This window comes from Thalassophryne amazonica, chromosome 4 (assembly GCF_902500255.1).
Source record: "Thalassophryne amazonica chromosome 4, fThaAma1.1, whole genome shotgun sequence".
NCBI lineage: Eukaryota > Metazoa > Chordata > Actinopteri > Batrachoidiformes > Batrachoididae > Thalassophryne > Thalassophryne amazonica.
In genome coordinates this window covers 76,950,195-76,971,440 of record NC_047106.1, presented here as the reverse complement: position 1 = coordinate 76,971,440, position 21,246 = coordinate 76,950,195, and the positions used below count along the sequence as shown (strand labels likewise).

The 21,246-nt window shown below is 39.3% G+C and overlaps 1 protein-coding gene across 1 annotated transcript in view; it reads left to right on the top strand.

Moving 5' to 3' along the window:
- LOC117508375 (cholinesterase-like) overlaps positions 1 to 21,246 on the top strand; it is a 124,400-nt gene that overhangs the window by 76,595 nt on the left and 26,559 nt on the right. Inside the window, exons 4-7 of the mRNA XM_034168126.1 lie at positions 264 to 396; positions 530 to 681; positions 14,727 to 14,913; positions 18,257 to 18,567. Coding sequence (XP_034024017.1) covers positions 264 to 396; positions 530 to 681; positions 14,727 to 14,913; positions 18,257 to 18,567 — 783 coding nt within the window. The remainder of the gene's footprint in view (positions 1 to 263; positions 397 to 529; positions 682 to 14,726; positions 14,914 to 18,256; positions 18,568 to 21,246) is intronic.

Here is a 21,246-nt window from a genome sequence, read left to right as displayed (position 1 = left end):
GGGATCAAAACCTTCCTCAGCCTGTCTGCTGAACAAGACAGAAGTAACAGTCAGTCACTGAACATAATTTATACCTTTGGACAGTTTGATGGTAGTTGTGCTGTTGAAAAATAGAGCTATAATCATGATATAATGCTGCTACTGTCAACATGAAATTCCAGAATAATTTGTGTCCATGTGCCCTTTGAATTTCTTTCATTTGTTAATTGTGTTAATCAGTGACTGTTTTGCCTATTTGTTCTTCTTTTATTTGTTAACAAAAGAATCGGCGCTCTTGGATTCCTGTCCCTTCCTGACAACAAGAATATTCGAGGTAACGCAGGGCTGCTGGACCAGCGTTTGGCCCTGAGCTGGGTAGAAAATAATATTGCTGCTTTTGGAGGAGACCCTAAAAATGTAAAATATTAGTTTTTTTTTTTTTTTCTTGTCATGGATGTTCTGTCATGAAAATGTCATTCATTTGTCAAACTATGAACAAATAAATAATAAAACAGGTGTTCATTGGTTTGGGGTTTGTTGTTGTTTCCAGGTGACCCTGTTTGGGGAGAGTGCTGGAGCAGCAGGTGTGGGTTTACACCTGCTCTCCCCAGGCAGCAACACCCTTTTCCAACGCGCTGTGTTGCAGAGCGCCTCCCCCAATGTATACTGGGCTACGCTGAGCCAGAAAGAGGCCTGGGAAAGGTATTCGTCATTGCTTAGTTCATGTCATCTCATCTTGCTTTGTTTATTTACTTGCAATAAAAGAGATGTCTCAATCAGACTGAATCCATATCGGCCCCATCAATGCCTTCTTTGATTGATCAGTATTTGATAAATGCAACCAATTAAACCTGTCACCAAACTGCATGCATCCTCTGCTGCACTTTATAAACATCATGCCAGCAACTGAATAGAATCCTGGCCATTGTTGCTTCACTATGCCTCACTTTTAAAAATGTTTTAGCACTTTGCTATAAACACACAACGAGCCTATTTTATTCACACAGACAATAATACTACACATACATAATAATAATAATGCATTTTATTCATAGGCACCTTTCTCAACACTCAGGAACACCACACAATGGCTATAATGCAATGCTAAAATACCCTCAGCTGTATAGCCTTGTGTTCTTTATAATTTGCAGTTGTTAATTACTAAGTTCATGTTGTCGCTATCTTTTACATAACATATGACAAAGAGGTTATATTTACACACAAACAAAACAGAGTTTTTCAGCTACCTACCAGCCTGTGACCTACCAGCTACCAGTCTGTGCTAACATCCGCAAAATAAGTTCAGAGGTGTTATTAGGTTCCAAAAATGGCGTTGTCAGTTTTAGAAGTGTTTATATTTTTCACTAGCTTTTACATAATATATGAGAGACATGTATATAAAAACAAAGCAAAGTGGTTCTGAAGAGACCTGCACTGATGTCACGGTGCAGCTCTACTCTGATTGGATGTCATTCCCTGCCACTCAAAAACAAAGCAGAACAGATTCAAACAGAATGTGACATTTTAACCTCTTAAAATGCCTCTTAAAATATGTCAGGTTAGCCATCTTTGAACTTGTCCAAGGTCTGTGTCCCATGAATGTTCCCTGTGAATTTGAAGACTTTGGCAGTAATATAACTGGACTTATGCTGAACACAGACAAACAGACAGACAGACAGATGGACGGACACCAGGTCTTCGCAATACCCAATGGCCACATGTTGGCCTCAGGTAAATACAAATTAAACAGTAAAACAGTTATAACAATACATAAGAAATAAAAACTGGTTAAATTTAGGTCTTGAAAATGATCAGCTCAAGAAAGCAGTCTTTAAAAATGAGGAGCTTTAATTCTGAGGGCAGGTGGACGAGATGATCTACCTGTCGAGAGGATCTCCACTGCATAACTGCGCATGCATGCACAGTTCCCTCTACCCCGAACTTTAGCACCTCCCACTGTCGAGTTCCTTGTCGCAATGAGCTTCCCATCATCTAACAACAATATTCAGCTTGAAAGACGGCATGTGGACATACAAGTCTTTACTTTTCTAAGACTGAAAAGACACAGTCCTGTATTTTTATGTAAAGACAACACTTACATGGATTTTCTACTTTTCGTCAGTGGGTGAGCTCAACATGATGGATGAGGTGTGCGGTACTGAAGAAAACCCATGTAAGTTTTGTCTTTACATAACAAATACAGTAATAAATGTCTTTTCAATTTAAAAAAGTAAAGGCTTGCATGTACACGCTGTCTTTTAAAGCAGAATGTTGTTGTTACACAGGAAATTTTGGTTAGTAAAACTTGTTCTGTTGGGACAGCATTTGGTCCCAGTCCAAACAGAGTTACATATACTCTTATCACAGAGCTAAATCAACTCAACATAGTGTAAAATCAACTGTTATTGGAGTAAAACCACCTGCATTGACCAGACGGCGTCGCTGACCGAACAGTCCGCTGTCAGCCCTGCCGTCACTGCGCATACGTCATCAGCCATGGTTCACTGATTATCACCTTGTTTCTGCTTAAAACTGCACTCCAGTCATCATCGATCTCAGCGACAGCTATCTAAAGCTTTTGTACAACAATCATGTCCACATAAATTCATCATTATTCCATAATAACAGACGGAAGTAGCAATCAGAGGCCGTGGCAGGTTACAAGAGCTATTAGCTGATGCATTCACTACGCATCAGACATTTCAAAGCATCACCGAATCAAGCCTCGTTTCTGCTTAAATGCCTTTGTCTCTGCTTAAAACTGACTTTAGAATGATTCAAGATGTTTTACCTTGTCATCTGATAGTTAATAATCCCATTAATCCATTTGATCGCTTTGGGTGGAGAGACTCTGTGTCAGACGGGCTGCTGAGCTCCGGAATGACACATGCGCAGTGGAGGCAGGGCAGGCCAGTGTTTGAGGGGGGGGCGGGCTGTCTAGTCTGTGAAAACTGTCAAGCTGTTTCACTCTATGATAGAGTGTAATTTACTCTATTTAGACTGGAATCAAATGCTATCGCAGCACAGTAAATTTTACTCAGCAAAATTTCATGTTTAGCTGACGTGGAGCTCGGCTCAATGGGGGAGCTCAATTTGTCACACGTAACTGTCAATTTGCGCTACGAGGATATCAATTTGACAGGGCAGCTCATCTCGACAGAACAGTGGTAATGAGTTCCAGAGCTGTTGAGCGGCATGGCCGAATGCTTTCCACCCCATGGTGGTGAGATGGGTGGGTGGGGGGCGGAGCAGTCACGTGGAGGAAGATCTGAGGGGATGAGAGGGAGTGGCAACATGGAGGAGGTCAGACAGACATGGAGGTGCAACATTGTGGATGAGCTTGAATGTTAACAATAGATAATTGATAATCAATAGTGTATGCCACTGTCCTTTGCTTAAAATACACAACAGCTCTGTTTCTGACAAATGGCACAAGTGATTTGTTTCTTAGCCCAGGCAGTGTTCAGCAAAGGTGGAGAACTGCTATCTGGACAGAAGATATTGTCAGTTGGTGGAAAGAAAACTGAGGATCTCCTCAAACCTACTGACATGTCCTCCTTCAAGGAGACAGGGATGGAAGTAGATTTACGTTCCTATCCTCACCCATGGTTGTGAACTTTGGTATAATGACCACAAGAACAAGGTCACAGATACAAATGGCAGAAAAAAATTAGATTCCTCCATTGGGTATCTGGGCTTACACTCTTGGACAGGGTGAGAGGCTTGAATACCCAGGATGGACTTGGAGAAGAACTGCTTCTTGTTTGCATCAGAATGAACCAGCTGCAGTGATTCATGCATCTGGTGAGGATGCCCTGTGGTCATCTCCTGAGGGATGTCTTCCAGGAACATACAACTGGAAGCAGGCCCGGGGAAGACCCAGGACATGCTGCATGGATTATATTTCCCATATAACTTTGGAGTGGTTCGAGATCCCCCAGGAACAGTTAAAGTACTTAGCTGAGAATAGGGAAGTGTGGGATAAGCTGCTTCTTCTGTGCCCAGATGTGAATAAGTTTCATTACACTAGAAGTCTTTCAGAAAGCGCTGTAACTAGGTTTAAGGATATGATTCCTTCTTTATGTTCTCTAATGCCATATACCAACACAGTGCAGAGTAGCTACCTAAACTCTGTAAGTGAGATAGAGTATCTCATCAATAGTTTTACATCCTCATTGAAGACAACTTTGGATACTGTAGCTCCTCTGAAAAAGAGAGCTTTAAATCAGAAGTGCCTGACTCCGTGGTATAACTCACAAACTCGCAGCTTAAAGCAGATAACCCGTAAGTTGGAGAGGAAATGGCATCTCACTAATTTAGATGATCTTCACTTAGCCTGGAAAAAGAGTCTGTTGCTCTATTAAAAAGCCCTCCGTAAAGCTAGGACATCTTACTACTCATCACTAATTGAAGAAAATAAGAACAACCCCAGGTTTCTTTTCAGCACTGTAGCCAGGCTGACAAAGAGTCAGAGCTCTATTGAGCCGAGTATTCCTTTAACTTTAACTAGTAATGACTTCATGACTTTCTTTGCTAATAAAATTTTAACTATTAGAGAAAAAATTACTCATAACCATCCCAAAGACGTATCGTTATCTTTGGCTGCTTTCAGTGATACCGGTATTTGGTTAGACTCTTTCTCTCAGATTGTTCTGTCTGAGTTATTTTCATTAGTTACTTCATCCAAACCATCAACATGTCTATTAGACCCCATTCCTACCAGGCTGCTCAAGGAAGCCCTACCATTATTTAATGCTTTGATCTTAAATATGATCAATCTGTCTTTATTAGTTGGCTATGTACCACAGGCTTTTAAGGTGGCAGTAATTAAACCATTACTTAAAAAGCCATCACTTGACCCAGCTATCTTAGCTAATTATAGGCCAATCTCCAACCTTCCTTTTCTCTCAAAAATTCTTGAAAGGGTAGTTGTAAAACAGCTAACTGATCATCTGCAGAGGAATGGTCTATTTGAAGCGTTTCAGTCAGGTTTTAGAATTCATCATTGTACAGAAACAGCATTAGTGAAGGTTACAAATGATCTTCTTATGGCCTCAGACAGTGGACTCATCTCTGTGCTTGTTCTGTTAGACCTCAGTGCTGCTTTTGATACTGTTGACCGTAAAATTTTATTACAGAGATTAGAGCATGCCATAGGTATTAAAGGCACTGCGCTGCGGTGGTTTGAATCATATTTATCTAATAGATTACAATTTGTTCATGTAAACGGGGAATCTTCTTCACAGACTAAGGTTAATTATGGAGTTCCACAAGGTTCTGTGCTAGGACCAATTTTATTCACTTTATACATGCTTCCCTTAGGCAGTATTATTAGACGGCATTGCTTAAATTTTCATTGTTATGCAGATGATATCCAGCTTTATCTATCCATGAAGCCAGAGGACACACACCAATTAGCTAAACTGCAGGATTGTCTTACAGACATAAAGACATGGATGACCTCTAATTTCCTGCTTTTAAACTCAGATAAAACTGAAGTTATTGTACTTGGCCCCACAAATCTTAGAAACATGGTGTCTAACCAGATCCTTACTCTGGATGGCATTACCCTGACCTCTAGTAATACTGTGAGAAATCTTGGAGTCATTTTTGATCAGGATATGTCATTCAAAGCGCATATTAAACAATTATGTAGGACTGCTTTTTTGCATGTACGCAATATCTCTAAAATTAGAAAGGTCTTGTCTCAGAGTGATGCTGAAAAACTAATTCATGCATTTATTTCCTCTAGGCTGGACTATTGTAATTCATTATTATCAGGTTGTCCTAAAAGTTCCCTGAAAAGCCTTCAGTTAATTCAAAATGCTGAAGCTAGAGAGGGACTAGAAGGAGAGAGCATATCTCACCCATATTGGCCTCTCTTCATTGGCTTCCTGTTAATTCTAGAATAGAATTTAAAATTCTTCTTCTTACTTATAAGGTTTTGAATAATCAGGTCCCATCTTATCTTAGGGACCTCATAGTACCATATCACCCCAATAGAGCGCTTTGCTCTCAGACTCCAGGCTTACTTGTAGTTCCTAGGGTTTGTAAGAGTAGAATGGGAGGCAGAGCCTTCAGCTTTCAGGCTCCTCTCCTGTGGAACCAGCTCTCAATTCAGATCAGGGAGACAGACACCCTCTCTACTTTTAAGACCCTGAACCATCCCTTAGTTATGCTGCTATAGACTTAGACTGCTGGGGGGTTCCCATGATGCACTGAGTGTTTCTTTCTCTTTTTGCTCTGTATGCACCACTCTGCATTTAATCATTAGTGATTGATCTCTGCTCCCCTCCACAGCATGTCTTTTTCCTAGTTCTCTCCCTCAGCCCCAACCAGTCCCAGCAGAAGACTGCTCCTCCCTGAGCCTGGTTCTGCTGGAGGTTTCTTCCTGTTAAAAGGGAGTTTTTCCTTCCCACTGTCGCCAAGTGCTTGCTCACAGGGGGTCGTTTTGACCGTTGGGGTTTTTACATAATTATTGTATGGCCTTGCCTTACAATATAAAGTGCCTTGGGGCAATTGTTTGTTGTGATTTGGCACTATATAAATAAAATTGATTGATTGATTGAATAAGTGGCAGAAAATGAATGAATGATTTTTGCTTTAAGTATTATACAGTAGTGTTCAGAATAATAGTAGTGCTATGTGACTAAAAAGATTAATCCAGTTTTTGAGTATATTTCTTATTGTTACATGGGAAACAAGGTACCAGTATATTCAGTAGATTCTCACAAATCCAACAAGACCAAGCATTCATAATATGCACACTCTTAAGGCTAAGAAATTGGGCTATTAGCAAAAAAAAGTAGAAAAGGGGGTGTTCACAATAATAGTAGCATCTGCTGTTGATGCTGCAAACTCAAAACTATCATGTTCAAACTGCCTTTTTAGCAATGCTGTGAATCACTAAACTAGTATTTAGTTGTATAACCACAGTTTTTCATGATTTCTTCACATCTGCGAGGCATTAATTTTGTTGGTTTGGAACCAAGATTTTGCTCAGTTACTAGTGTGCTTGGGGTCATTGTCTTGTTGAAACACCCATTTCAAGGGCATGTCCTCTTCAGCATAAAGCAACATGACCTCTTCAAGTATTTTGACATATCCAAACTGATCCATGATACCTGGTATGCGATATATAGGCCCAACACCATAGTAGGAGAAACATGCCCATATTCCTTCTTTATTTCATTCATTTAAAAGAAAAACAGAAAAGCAAAAAACAAAAGCACCACAATACCAGAATGAAAAGGAGCAGAAAGAAGAACAAGTCTTATGATTTCTGCCCCTTTTAACAATACAATCTTTCAATATACAGCATCATAGTCAACATTATTTAACAGATTGCATTTCTTTAACTTGTCACATACCACTGACCCATTTCATAATTATGACCATTAATTAATAGATTACATCACTGACAGGTTACATTTAAACTTAAGACACTCCAAACATTATTAACAGTTTACTCTTTTTTTTTTTTTGACTTTCTTGCAGCCCACTGACTTACTTCATAGTTTCATACTTACTTAATACATCTAATTTAATATTGTTCCATAATTTGACACCATTTACTGCAATACTCCTTTCCTTTACTTTGGTTCTAAATCTTGTTTTTTTAAAGACTTCTATTCCTTTCAATTTATAACTACTTACTCTTTTTTCAAACATATTTTGAATGTTTGTTGGTAAAGTATTTTTATTAACTTGGTACATCGTTTGTAATATTTTCAAATCGACTAAATCATGAAATTTAAGTACCCTATACTTAATAAACAATGGATTAGATGGATCTCTAAAACCACTGTTACTAATCACTTTTAAAGCTCTTTTCTGCAAAATAAATAAAGGTTGTATATAGGTTGTATATGTTGATCCCCAGATTTCTACACAGTAAGTTAAATATGGGACAATCAATGAATTGTACAATGTTAATAAACCATAACTATTTAATGAATATTTTACTTTATGCAAAACAGCAGTGGCTTTCGCAATTTTTCCTTTTATGTAATTTATGTGTGACTTCCATGTAAGATCTTCATCAATCATGACTCCTAAAAATTTCCCTTTGTATATCCATTCCATCTATTTGTAATGACACATTATTTTTTTTCGCTCTATCATTAAACAATATGAAATTTGTCTTATTAATATTTAGTGACAATCTGTTTATATCAAACCAATGTTTAACTTTTTCCAACTCTGTATTTATCACTTGTGCTACTTCCTGTATATCTGATCCAGAGTAAAACAGCGTTGTATCATCAGCAAATAAAATGCTGCCAAGCACATTGGATACATTCACAAAATCATTGATATACAAAATAAACAGTTTGGGTCCAAGTACCGATCCTTGTGGTACTCCATAAATAATGTTACACAATTCTGATTTGGTATTATTTATCTGAACAAACTGTTTTCTATTTTCTAAGTAGCTTTTTACCCACTGATGTGCAACACCTCTTATTCCATATTGTTGTAACTTGTGGAGCAATCTTGAGTGGTCTATAACATCAAAAGCCTTTTTCAGGTCAATAAAAATACTTACAAAATAATCCTTATTATCTATTGTTGTTGATATTTTCTCTATTAGTTCCATAATTGCCATAGCTGTCGAATGTTTTGTTCTGAATCCATACTGAGCATTATTTAAAATATGATGTTTCTCAATAAATTTATCCAATCTTGTTACAAAAACTTTTTCCATAATTTTAGAAAACTGTGGAAGCAATGATACTGGCCTGTAATTAGAAAAATTATGTTTGTCCCCATTTTTATATAATGGGACTACCAAATATAAGTAAATGGTTCAATAACAATTTCTATTATACTTTTTACAGTCATCATGTCTAAATCTTCATGGTCAGTTGATCTTTTGCTTACACAGTTTTTTACAATATTTCTTATTTCATCTTTTTCCACATTGTCCAGGAAAATACTATTGACCGTATTTACCAATGTACATAATTTATCTTCTATTATTGTTTTATTTCCCACCAGACTTGACCCTACATTTGAAAAATAATCATTAAACCCATTTGCAACTTCTTTTATATCATATATCTCTTTATTTTCCTTAACAAAGTAATTTGGAATAGTTTCTTTTGTTCCATCACTATCAATCACACTTTTTATAATTCCCCATGTTACCCTCATATTATCTTTACTCTTATTTAGTTTTTCACTGTAATAATCTTTTTTTTGTTTCCTAATTATTGTTAATAGTTTATTTTTATATTTTTTGTATTTATGTTCTGATTCCTTTGTTTGCAATTTTAAAAAGCACCTGTATAAATAGTTTTTCTTTGCACAAGCATTTTTTATTCCCTTTGTCAGCCATGGTTTATTTACTCTTTTCTTACTAATTTCAATTAATTTACAATTTTTATTGTATGATTTCATCAATATTTTCATAAATGAGTTATATGCTACATTAACATCACTGACATAAACTTCTTCCCAGTTTTGATTTTTAAGGTCATATTTTAATGCCTCTAAGGCTTTTACTGACTTATCTCTTTTAAAGTTTATATCAGTTTTTTTTTTGTTGTACCTATTTTTATATTTAAATATTGAAAAAATTGGTAAATGGTCGCTAATATCTGTCATGAAGATCCCATTCTTGATAATTTCATCTGTTCTGTTTGTAAATATATTATCAATTACCGTTGCACTTTGCGATGTAATTCTGGTTGGTTTTGTTATCAAGGGGAATAACCCCAAACTATACATTGAATTCACAAAATCACTTAATCTTTGGCAGCTGGAGCTTTCTATGTTAATATTAAAGTCCCCACACATAAAAAGCATTTTGTTTTAATTTGATGGAATAATTCAATTATTTTATCTGTAAATTTCACAACACAAGAATCTGGTGCTCTGTATACACAACTGATTAAAATATTCTTAGATGTTTCATGTACAAGTTCCACTGTTACAATTTCTATGACATCATTCATAATTGTCATTTCTTCAACAATTGTACACATCAGATCTGTTTTTGTATACAGAGCAATACCACCGCCTTTTTTATATCTTCTGTTTACAAAATACAGCTCATATCCCTCCATTTGAACTTCATCCATGAGATCATCTTTAAGCCAAGATTCAGTGATTGCAACAATACTAAATCTATTTTTAAACTGATTTAAATAATCTTTTATTTGTGACATTTTACAATACAAGCTTCGACTGTTTATATGTATGAGTGACGGTATCTTTTGCAATTTTTTCACTATTCAGCTGTTCTACTGTATAATACTCACAACCAATCGTTTTTAAGTCAAATATACTTTCATCAATATTAGTGTCTATGTCATATATTTTATCCTCTGTTTCCATGTTTGATCTGATTTTTTGTTGGTCCAATTACCAACAGATGTTATATTTGATTGTCTATTCAGGTCTGTATTTCGTAAGGTCCTCCATGTTTTTGATTTGTATACCGTTTGTTCCTTCTTTTACTCTAATCCACACCCTACAATTCCAGACCCATGTAGCAACAATATGTTTCTGTTTTCTTAGTAGTCTTGCTTCCCTAGCAATATCTGCATTTTTTTTGTTGTTAGATGCTCATTTATATAGACACTCGTTCCTTTCAAATTCTTTGCCTGTCTTAATAACTCATTTTTATATTTTCTGCTTGTAAATCGTATAACAATGTTAGATAGTTTCTTTTTTCTATCTTTAGTTGGAATAGTATAACAGTCTGATATTGTGTCTTGATGGATGACAACACCTTTTTGATATAAAAAGTTTGTAACTTCTTGTTCCAATGATTGTCTTTCTTCAGGTGGTGCATCCTCCCCACTGGCTACACCAGAATCCACCACCCTTGCATATGTCCGATGCCTTGTTTCTAGTCCAGATATTATAACGTCATCTTTTCTAGTAAATTGTTCAAGTTCATCTACACGTGCTCAAGTTTCTTAATGATCTTGTCCTTCTCTTTAACCAGATTTTGGAGTTCTTTAATTTCCACCATCAGTTTGTCTAGATTAGACATGTCTTTTGATATATGGTTTAATGAGGTCTTTATCTCCTCTATATCTTCCTCGAGTTTATCTGTTTTCCTGGGTGGTGCCATGCCGACTGTCGTGGCTCAGTATGGCCACTATTGATTACAAAAACAATTCTCACCAGTAGCCTCCACCACCACAGGTCCGGTAGCCGCACCCCAACCCTCCCCGTTGCTAACCTCGTTCACAGCCGCCCCAGCCATGGTCGTAGCCGCCGCCAGCCCCGGATGTAGCCGCTGCCAGTCGCGGATGTAGCCGCTGTTAGCCTCGGATGTAGCCGACGCCTCGGGCCTGGATGTATCGCCGCCACCGATGCCTCGGGCCTGAATGAACCGCCTCCACCGATGCCTCCGCTGCTAGCCTCGGACGTAGCCGCTTAGCCTCGGACGTAGCCGCTTAGCCTCGGATGTAGCCGACGCCTCGGGCCTGGATGTATCGCCGCCACCGATGCCTCGGCCTGGATGAACCGCCTCCACTGATGCCTCCGCCGCCAGCCACGGATGTAGCCGCTGCTAGCCTCGGATGTAGCCGCTGCTAGCCTCGGACGTAGCCGCTGCTAGCCTCGGACGTAGCCGCTGCTAGCCTCGGACGTAGCCGCTGTTAGCCTCAGATGTAGCCGACGCCTCGGGCCTGGATGAACCGCCTCCACCGATGCCTCCGCCTGGATGAACCGCCTCCACCGATGCCTCGACACGGATGTGCGCTGTTCAAGATGCCGTCTTCCAGTATTACGATGCCTCGACACGGATGTGCGCTGTTCAAGATGCCGTCTTCCAGTATTACATGTTTTCCATTTTGTCACAATGCTTGCATCATATCATGATGCTTGCACCACCATGCTTCACTGTCTTCACTGCGAACTGTGGCTTGAATTCAGAGTTTGGGGGGTCGTCTCACAAACTGTCTGTGGCCCTTGGACCCCAAAAAAAAACAATTTTACTCTCATCAGTCCACAAAATATTCCTCCACTTCTCTTTAGGCCAGTTGATGTGTTCTTTGTAATCTCTTCTGCACGTCTTTTATTTAACAGAGGGACTTTGCGGGGGATTCTTACAAATAAATTAGCTTCACACAGGCGTCTTCTAATTGTCACAGCACTTACAGGTAACTCCAGACTGTCTTTGATCATCCTGGAGCTGATCAATGGGTGAGCCTTTGCCATTCTGGTTATTCTTCTATCCATTTTGATGGTTGTTTTCCGTTTTCTTCCATGCGTCTCTGGTTTTTTTGTCCATTTTAAAGCATTGGAGATCATTGTAGATGAACAGCCTATAATTTTTTACACCTGCGTATAAGTTTTCCCCTCTCCAATCAACTTTTTAATCAAACTACGCTGTTCTTCTGAACAATGTCTTGAACGTCCCATTTTCCTCAGGCTTTCAAAGAGAAAAGCATGTTCAACAGGTGCTGGCTTCATCCTTAAATAGGGGACACCTGATTCACACCTGTTTGTTCCACAAAATTGACAAACTCACTGACTGAATGCCACACTACTATTATTGTGAACACCCCCTTTTCTACTTTTTTTTACTAATAGCCCAATTTCATAGTGTTAAAAGTGTGCATATCATGAATGCTTGGTCTTGTTGGATTAGTGAGAATCTACTGAATCTACTGGTACCTTGTTTCCCATGTAACAGAAATATACTCAAAACCTGGATTAATCTTTTTAGTCACATAGCACTACTATTATTCTGAAGACTACTGTACATTATGTGCTTGATGTTTGACTGCCTGTGTAGACAACATATGCTTAATTTGTAGTCCACTACATGGGTGATTCTTAGACTACGGGCACTTATGTCCTTTGATCATATTGTATGAAAAACAGAAAAAAGGGGAAATTTCACACTTTTATAGTTATCTTTACAATGAAAGTGTGTTCAGAAATTTGTTCTAGTAGTCTATGATGACTTTTTCACCTTTTTTCAGCATCATTATATGCAAATATTGCTGTTTTGTGCTTGTCCCACACCCAGACTTTTGATCTTCAATGATAAAAATGAATGGTAAAGAAACATTTTTTCTAATGTTTTAAAATATCTCTGAATAAAATATCAGTAAAATAATCAAAACATAATTGGGGTATTCAATGTCATACAACTGTTGTGATTTTTTTAAACAAAATGTAGTTGTCCCACACTATTGCCATAATTTCCACCACAACACTGTAATGTCCCTTTAAACAGTTTGTATGAAAGATTGTTTGTGTAGTTCCTATGGAGATAAACAGTGACATCAGAGCACATGTATATTGCACCAAATCACAACAAACAGTTGCCCCAAGGCGCTTTATATTGTAAGAGAATGGTGTGGTGGAAATTACATTTACAAGGCCAATAGTGCCCGTAGTTAAAGAATCACCCACATATAGGACTACAGTTTCCTTGATGCCCAGTTGCCCAGGTGCTGGTGAAAGATATGTGTATTTTTGCATTTATCCTGATTAACTGATTCCATCTGCTCAAAGTGATGTTAATCAGTAAAATCACCTGGTGGTTGCAAAGAAAAACTGCACCCTCTTACCAGTTTGTGGAATCAGTTTGAGACCTCTGTTGTTAGGTCATTTGAGGGGTAACTGATTTAAAGGAGGAGTCTGTGCTAAAATTGTGTTTCCTTTTGGAAAAAGTTACCGCAGAAGCTGTCACTGAGATTAAAGAAGTGTTTTATGATTAATGAAGGGTTTGATCATTTGAAAATCTGAAGAGTAAATGCTGTCTGTTTCTGTATGTGGTACATTTCTGGACTCTGTTGCATGCACATACAGGCTGAGCATACACATGCTGCAGAACATAAATTTTATGATGAGAGACACACATCTGTCATGTCTCTGTGACAGACTGGCATTTTCTCCAGGGTGTAGCCAGCCTCATGCCCTATGACTACTCGGTTAGGGTCAACCACCCGTGTGTCCCTTAACTGGAGTAAGCAGGTATAAAAATGGTGCATTTCTCTGTGCATGATACAGTGCGCATATGCGTGAGTGTTGAGGACCCCAGTTGCTGGAGAAGGCCAAGGGGACACACACTTCACTTATCAGTGGGAAATTGATGGTTAGTTTACATGCCACGCCTGTTGCACCATTGAGTGGAGGTCCTGGCCTGCAGCATACCGGACCCAAGATGGACTCTACTGTCTTTTCAATTAAGGACTGTTTTTGTTGCTCTTCTGTTTCTTCTGTTTGTTAATAAACTTTTGTTCAATCTGTAAAAACCTTGTAACTGTTAGAATGGCCTAAGCAGTGGGTCACCCCTCTGGGCCTGGTCTGCTTGAGGTTTCTTCATCATTTTCACCAGAAGGAGTTTTTCCTTCCCACTGTCACCTGTGTGCTTGCTTGAGGGGGCTGGTAAGGTTAGACCTTACTCATGTGACACCCCTTGAGGCAGCTTTATTGTGATTTGGCGCTATTCAAATAAAATAAATTGAACTGAATACTTTAGAGATGTGTTGACAGACTTTATGTCTGCCTGGGCCATTGCCAACCAGGACCCAATGTGGTTCCTTGGCGTTGTGGATGCAGTGAAGTGCAGCATCAGCACATGCTCCCAGACTTGACAAACTGATGAACATATGGCATCCATTCGATGACTGTATTGCATTTATTAGAAGTCTTTCTACCTTTACTGTTGTATTTACTGTTGATCCATTTTTCCCAACAGTTGCTTCTTTTATGCCATATTACTTCTTTAACACTTGTGTCATTTATTTGTCATGTAATTCCTCTCATAGAGCTGCAAGTCTGGCCAAAAAAGTTGATTGTCCAGTCTCTCCTCAATCTGCTATGGAAGCATGTCTGCAAAAGATTGAACCTGAGAAACTCATTCAACTGGAATTTAATGTCCATACACAGCCTTCATTTTTATACCTCCCCTTCATTCCTGTTGTCGATGGGGACTTCCTACCAGATAACGTAGATGTAAGTGTGCACGTCTTTGATTTTTTTGGGTGTGTCAATAGATATGAATGTATTTGGATTAGTGGTTAGAATAGGTATGACTTATGATTGCAGTATTAACAGAAAACCCGGTAAAGCACTAATTCTCAAAGAGGAGGTGGAGGAAGACGTTCAATCACTGAAAAGTGGCCAGTCACAAGGAATAGAGAATGTACAGCCATCTGAGCTACAATATATAACCCTCAAGGTTGGGGAAGGTAGCTATGGTATATGGCAGGGCTATTCAACTATATTTTTCCGGGGGTCAAATTTGTCAGAATACTATGATCTGTGGGCCGGACATTCTTGTGACCTGTACTATTACTCTCGGATGTACAACTGAGACAAATGCTACTGCATTTCTTTTTCCCTTTTTATTTAACAGAACTTCAAAAGTATATACTAATGAAGTCACTGAGTGTGGGAAAGAGCAGCAGCCTGTCATTAAGATCACATGCCAAAATGTCTAGTTTTTTTATAAAAGCAGTCAGCTTTTCAATCACATCAGCCACTGTTTTATCCCCCCCGAATACTCAGATTAAGACCATTCAAATGATGCATGATATCACTTAAAAAGCAAAACAAAACAAAACAAAACAAAAAAAAACTTAAAAAGCACATTTCTGAGACAAATTTCTCATCCAGCATTTTTGTCAGAAATGTTTCAGCCTTCTTGTGCTTGCATTCTCATAGAAAGGTGATAATTTCCTCCCTCAGTTCACAGACCACCAGATGTTGTGTAAAAGCAGGTCAGAGTGCTCAGCTGACATATCAGCAAGTAGTCTGCAAAACAACCTGTGTTGAAGACTGGATGTTGCTCTGATAAAGTTCACTGCAGCAATCACAGAGTCCATCGTACTTTTCAACTCACCACTAAGCTGAGAGCAGAGGACACTCTGGTGAACGAGACAGTGGAGAGACTGTAGTTTTGGTGCAACGGCAGACAGTCGTGTAAACAATCCTTTGACCCTTCCTGCCATTGAGGGAGCTCCATCTGTAACCAGCAGGTTAACACCCTCCAGGCCCAGTTCATTGTCTTTAAAAAAAAGCAATAATCTTTTGGAAAATTATTTCCATTGTTGTTTGTCCTTCCAGTGGAATTAGGCCCAACAGATCCTCCTTGAAACAGTCACCGCTTAAAAACCGCACATACGAGTACACAGTTGGAGCTGTCAGTTGACTCATCCACAGCCAGCGACATGAATTCAGCTTTCTTCAGCTGAGTTAGAAGAGTCTCGAAAACGTCTGTGGCTAAAACATCCACTCGTCTTGCAGCTGTTGTATCTGACAGAGGGACTGACTTGATTGAAGACATTACCTGCTGTTACAGCTTGCCGTCCGCTACCACCTCGTCGACGGCAGCTAATATGCATTCTTTCACTGTTTCGGAGTAACGGCATTTTCTTTTTCGCAAGAACCCACGCAACATGCAGGGATGCTGGTGTTGTCTTCTGTTGCAGAGTGCAGCTACGGGAGTACATTGTAGTGCTTCGCTTGTAGTTCAGATTAAGTCCTTTTATTTTTATTTGATGAGCATCAGAACCTGGTGGATATTCATTGTCAAAACAGGAGTGAGTCGTAATGAAGTGCCTCTGCATGTTATATTCCTTATTCACCGAGCAACAGCCACAACACTTCGGCATTTTCTATGTGCACATATTTACAAGGCCAGTCATTATTAAATCTTCTATTTTCGTTGTCAACTTTACGTCTCTTTTCCTTTGAATGCGCCATGTTGTCGTCTTCTTCTTCATTCGAGTTTACTGGCGGTTTGCAAATCAATACGGTACATTACTGCCTCCAACTGTTCGAGTGGCCGCAATGCCTTCACGTGAGGTGGGGCTGTTTGGAAACAGTGCTGACGTGCCGTAAATTTTCCTCAGGCTTTCAAAGAGAAAAGCATGTTCAACAGGTGCTGGCTTCATCCTTAAATAGGGGACACCTGATTCTCACCTGTTTGTTCCACAAAATTGACAAATTCACTGATTGAATGCCACACTACTATTATTGTGAACACCCCCTTTTCTACTTTTTTTTTACTCATAGCCCAATTGCATAGCCTTAAGAGTGTGCATATCATGAATGCTTTGTCTTGTTGGATTTGTGAGAATCTACTGAATCTACTGGTACCTTGTTTCCCATGTAACAATAAGAAATATACTCAAAATGTTGTGAAAGTGTAGGAACACGGACCCACAACAGGGGGCGTAAAATGAACAGGCAATGGATAAGCCAAACAGTAACAATTTAATGTTGTGAAGTGCCCAACGGAATACAGACAAATACAGTTTTGGTAGTACAGACAATTATATGTTGATTGACGTGTGGGCAGGCTTGAGGATAGGAGACGTCCGTCCAGAACCGAGCCGGATCCCACACGGCCTTCACCACCAACGGACCTGAAGAACACCGGAGCCGCTAAGTCCTGGATCCCCAGGTGGCCACCGTCTCCAGCTGTCAGACCTGGTACTGCTGGCAGAGAACAGAAACAGTATAGATGAGTGTGAGTTCGCACACTCAGTAATTCCACAGTCTGTGTTCCTTTGGGAGGGAGCACCTCCACCTCCAATCACACACTCGTGCAGCTCCTGTCTAACCACTTATCTGGTTGGGGTGTGACGCGAAGCCGTCGCTGATCACACTAAACGCCAGTCCCACAGATAAGGCAACACCACAGGAAAACGGCTGCAAAGAAGTTCAGACTATTAGTCAGTGTTAAGTTGAGCAGAGAAATTACCTCTTCTGGTAACTGATTTCTCGGCGAGGAGGTGGAGTTGCAGTCCGGCCTTTATGGTGATGGTGATGAGTTGGATGAGTGACAGCTGGTGCTGATGATAAGTGACAGCTGTCACTCCCAGTGGCTCCAATGCCCTCTCGTGCTTGAAGCCTGCACTTCAAGCAGGGCGCCATCTGGTGATGCCCCACACAACACAAAACCTGGATTAATCTTTTTAGTCACATAGCACTACTATTATTCTGAACACTACTGTAACTCTCTTTCCAAAACCATTGTGCACTGATCAATAGAGGGCAAGGGATACAGAGGAAAACAAAGAAAGCTGGGGACAGAAAATATTTACCATATAATGCCACACTGTGTTGTTCTTAAGGATTTGTGTAACTGAAACCCACTTGAAAATATCCATCATGTATCCAACCACTGACTGTTTTCAGAAAGACCTGCTGTAACTCCATTATGGTGGCAACCTAAAAAAAGTGTCACTGTCCAAATGCATATGGACCTGACTGTATCAGAGCATGACAGTACTGGTTATTGTAAAGACTTGACATTCTTGTCAACCTCTTTTTTCCTATGTCTCTGCAGGTTTTGCTGGATACTGGTAAATTTGCAAAAAAAGAGGTGGTGATTGGTTTAAACAAGGATGAAGGGACCTACTTTGTCCTATATTCTGTGCCTGGATATAACATTACTGGTCAGAGCCTGATTTCCCAGACCAACTTCCTTCAAGGCATGGTGCTTGCAATGCCAGATAGTGACAATGTCACAAGAGAATCAGCCATTTTGCAGTACACTGAAATGATAAACCAGGACAATGGCACAGAAAACCGTGACATGCTGGGAAGAATGATTGGAGACAAAGTGGTGACTTGTCCCGCACTCGAGTTTGCTTACAAGTGAGAATCAGTTTTAGGTTTTGTTAATGTGGTATGACTTGTGGTGATTTGGAATGACTACAAAAGTTCTGTTAATTTCCAGAAGGACAAAACAATAGAAATACTTGGGTTTTGTTTGTAGGATTTCAAAGTAACAGAAGTTAAAAGCTGTGATAGTAAACCTAATATTATTTTATATTCTTAAATAGTAAAGCTACTCTCACATGTTTGTGGTGTTTCGAGGTGCTTGTACCACTTGGGATAACCTGCCTCAAACACATCACACAGCGCCACACAGTTGGTAGCACTTGGTGGGTGTGGTGAGTGTTTTGGTTATTAATACCACTCAAATTCACTCGCTGTTTGGTCATTCTTTTTATGCCACTAACATTCCACGACCACACACGCCGTCTTTGTGACAGGTTGGAAAACTCCATGTTGTTCAAAAACTCCAAATCTATGATAAAAGGAAAAAGACAAAGTTGATAAAACCATTGACCTGCTAAGTTACTGCCATTGATATTCATGTACATGCAGCAATCACATGTGCACATGCCAAAAGTCGCCAGCATTGGCAGCATGTATAGTATGCCAATGGTTGCCAGTAACATGCCATGCATACACCTTCTGTGTGAGAGGAGCTTCAGGGTAATTTTGAGTCTTAAGCCACCTTGACACTTGAATTTGATCCCCGCACAGCCGTGCAATTTGTTGTGCCAATGTATACTGCTTTGTCCCACTGGAAGCCACACTTTGTCCTGCGTGATGCCACGCTATATAAAATAATCATTTGCTAGCCATTGATGCATTTGCTGTCAGAACTTGGCTGATGAAACCATCTCTCATCGCTCCCAGAATCACAGAGAAATTATCTACAGCTACAGGTTGTCTTGTGCTCGCATTTGGAATCTTGTCTCAAATGTATTTTAAATAACAGTATTTATAATATTATATACACAGTTGTATGCAAAGGTTTGGGCACCCCTGATGATTTCCATGATATTCCTTTATAAATCATTGGTTGTTTGGATCAGCAATTTCAGTTAAATATATCATATGGCAGACAAACAGTGATATTTGAGAAGTGAAATGAAGTTTATAGGCTTTACAGAAAGTGTGCAATAATTCTTTAAACATAATTAGGCAGGTGCATAAATTTGGGCACCCCAACAGAAAAAATACATAAATGTTTAGCAGATCCTACTTTTGCAGAAATAACAGCCTCTAAATGCTCCCTGTAGCTTCCAATGAGCGTTTGGATTCTTCTTTATAAAACATCTCCAGTTCAGTCAGGTTTGTTGGTTTCTGAACATGGACAGCCCGCTTAAAATCACACCACAGATTTTCAGTAATATTCAGATCTGGGGACTGAGATGGCCATTTCAGAATGTTGTACTTGTTCCTTTGCATGAATGCCTTAGTAGATTTTGAGCAGTGTTTAGGGTCGTTGTCTTTTTGAAAGATCCAGCCGCAACACAACTTCAACTTTGTCACTGATTTATGAAGATTGTTCTCAAGAATCTGCTGATATTGAATGGAATCCATGTGACCCTCAGCTTTAACAAGATTCCCAGTACCTGCACTGGCCACATAGCCCCACAGCATGATGGAACCATCTCCAAATTTTACTGTAGGTAGCAAGTGTTTTTCTTGGAATGCTGTGTTCTTTTTCAGTCATGCATACCGCCTCTTATGTCCAATTAACTCAGTTTTACTTTCCTCAGTCCACAACACCTTATTTCCAAATGAAGCTGATTGCCCAAATGTGCTTTAGCATACCTCAAGCGACTGTTTGTGATGTGTACACAAAAAAAGGTTTCCTCTGCATTACAGCATCAGACAGCATCTCTTTGTGCAAAGTGCACTGTGTAGTTGAATGATGCACAGAGACACTATCTGCAGGAAGATCATGTTGTAGGTCTTTGGAGCAGGTCTGTGTGTTGACTACGACTGTTCTCACTATTCTTCGCTTCAGCTTATCTGAATTTTTTCTTGGCCTGCCACTTCGGGCCTTAACTAATACTGTGCCTGTGGGCTTCCATTTCCTCACTATGTTCCTCACAGTGGAAACTGACAGCTGAAATCTCTAAGATAGCTTTTTGTATCCATCCCCTAAACCATGATGTTGAAAAATCTTTGTTGCCACTCATTAGAAGAGATGCAAAGAGGGGAAACATTTGCAAATGGCCACCTTAAACACCCTTTCTCATGCTTGGATTCACCTGTGTCAGGAGGTCAAGGGTCAATGAGCTTACCAAACCAATTTTGTGTTCCAATAATTAGTGCTAAATGTATTCAAATCAATAAAATGACAAGGGTGCCCAAATGTATGCACCTGCCCAATTTTGTTTAAATAATTGTTGCATACTTTCTGTAAATACTAGAAACTTCATTTCACTTCTCACATATCAGTGTGTTCGTGTGCTATATGATGTATTTAACTGAAATTTCAGATCCAGACAACCAATGATTTATAAAGGAAAATCATGAAAATTATAAGGGGTGCTCAAACCTTTGTATACAACTATATATATATATATATATATATATATATATATATATATATACGAGGTCTGTGATTAAACTATCGTACCTTTTTATTTTTTTAAAAAACCATATGGATTTGAATCACGTGATTGCGTCAGGCAAGCTTGAACCCTCGTGCGCATGCGTGAGTTTTTCCATGCCTGTCGGTGACGT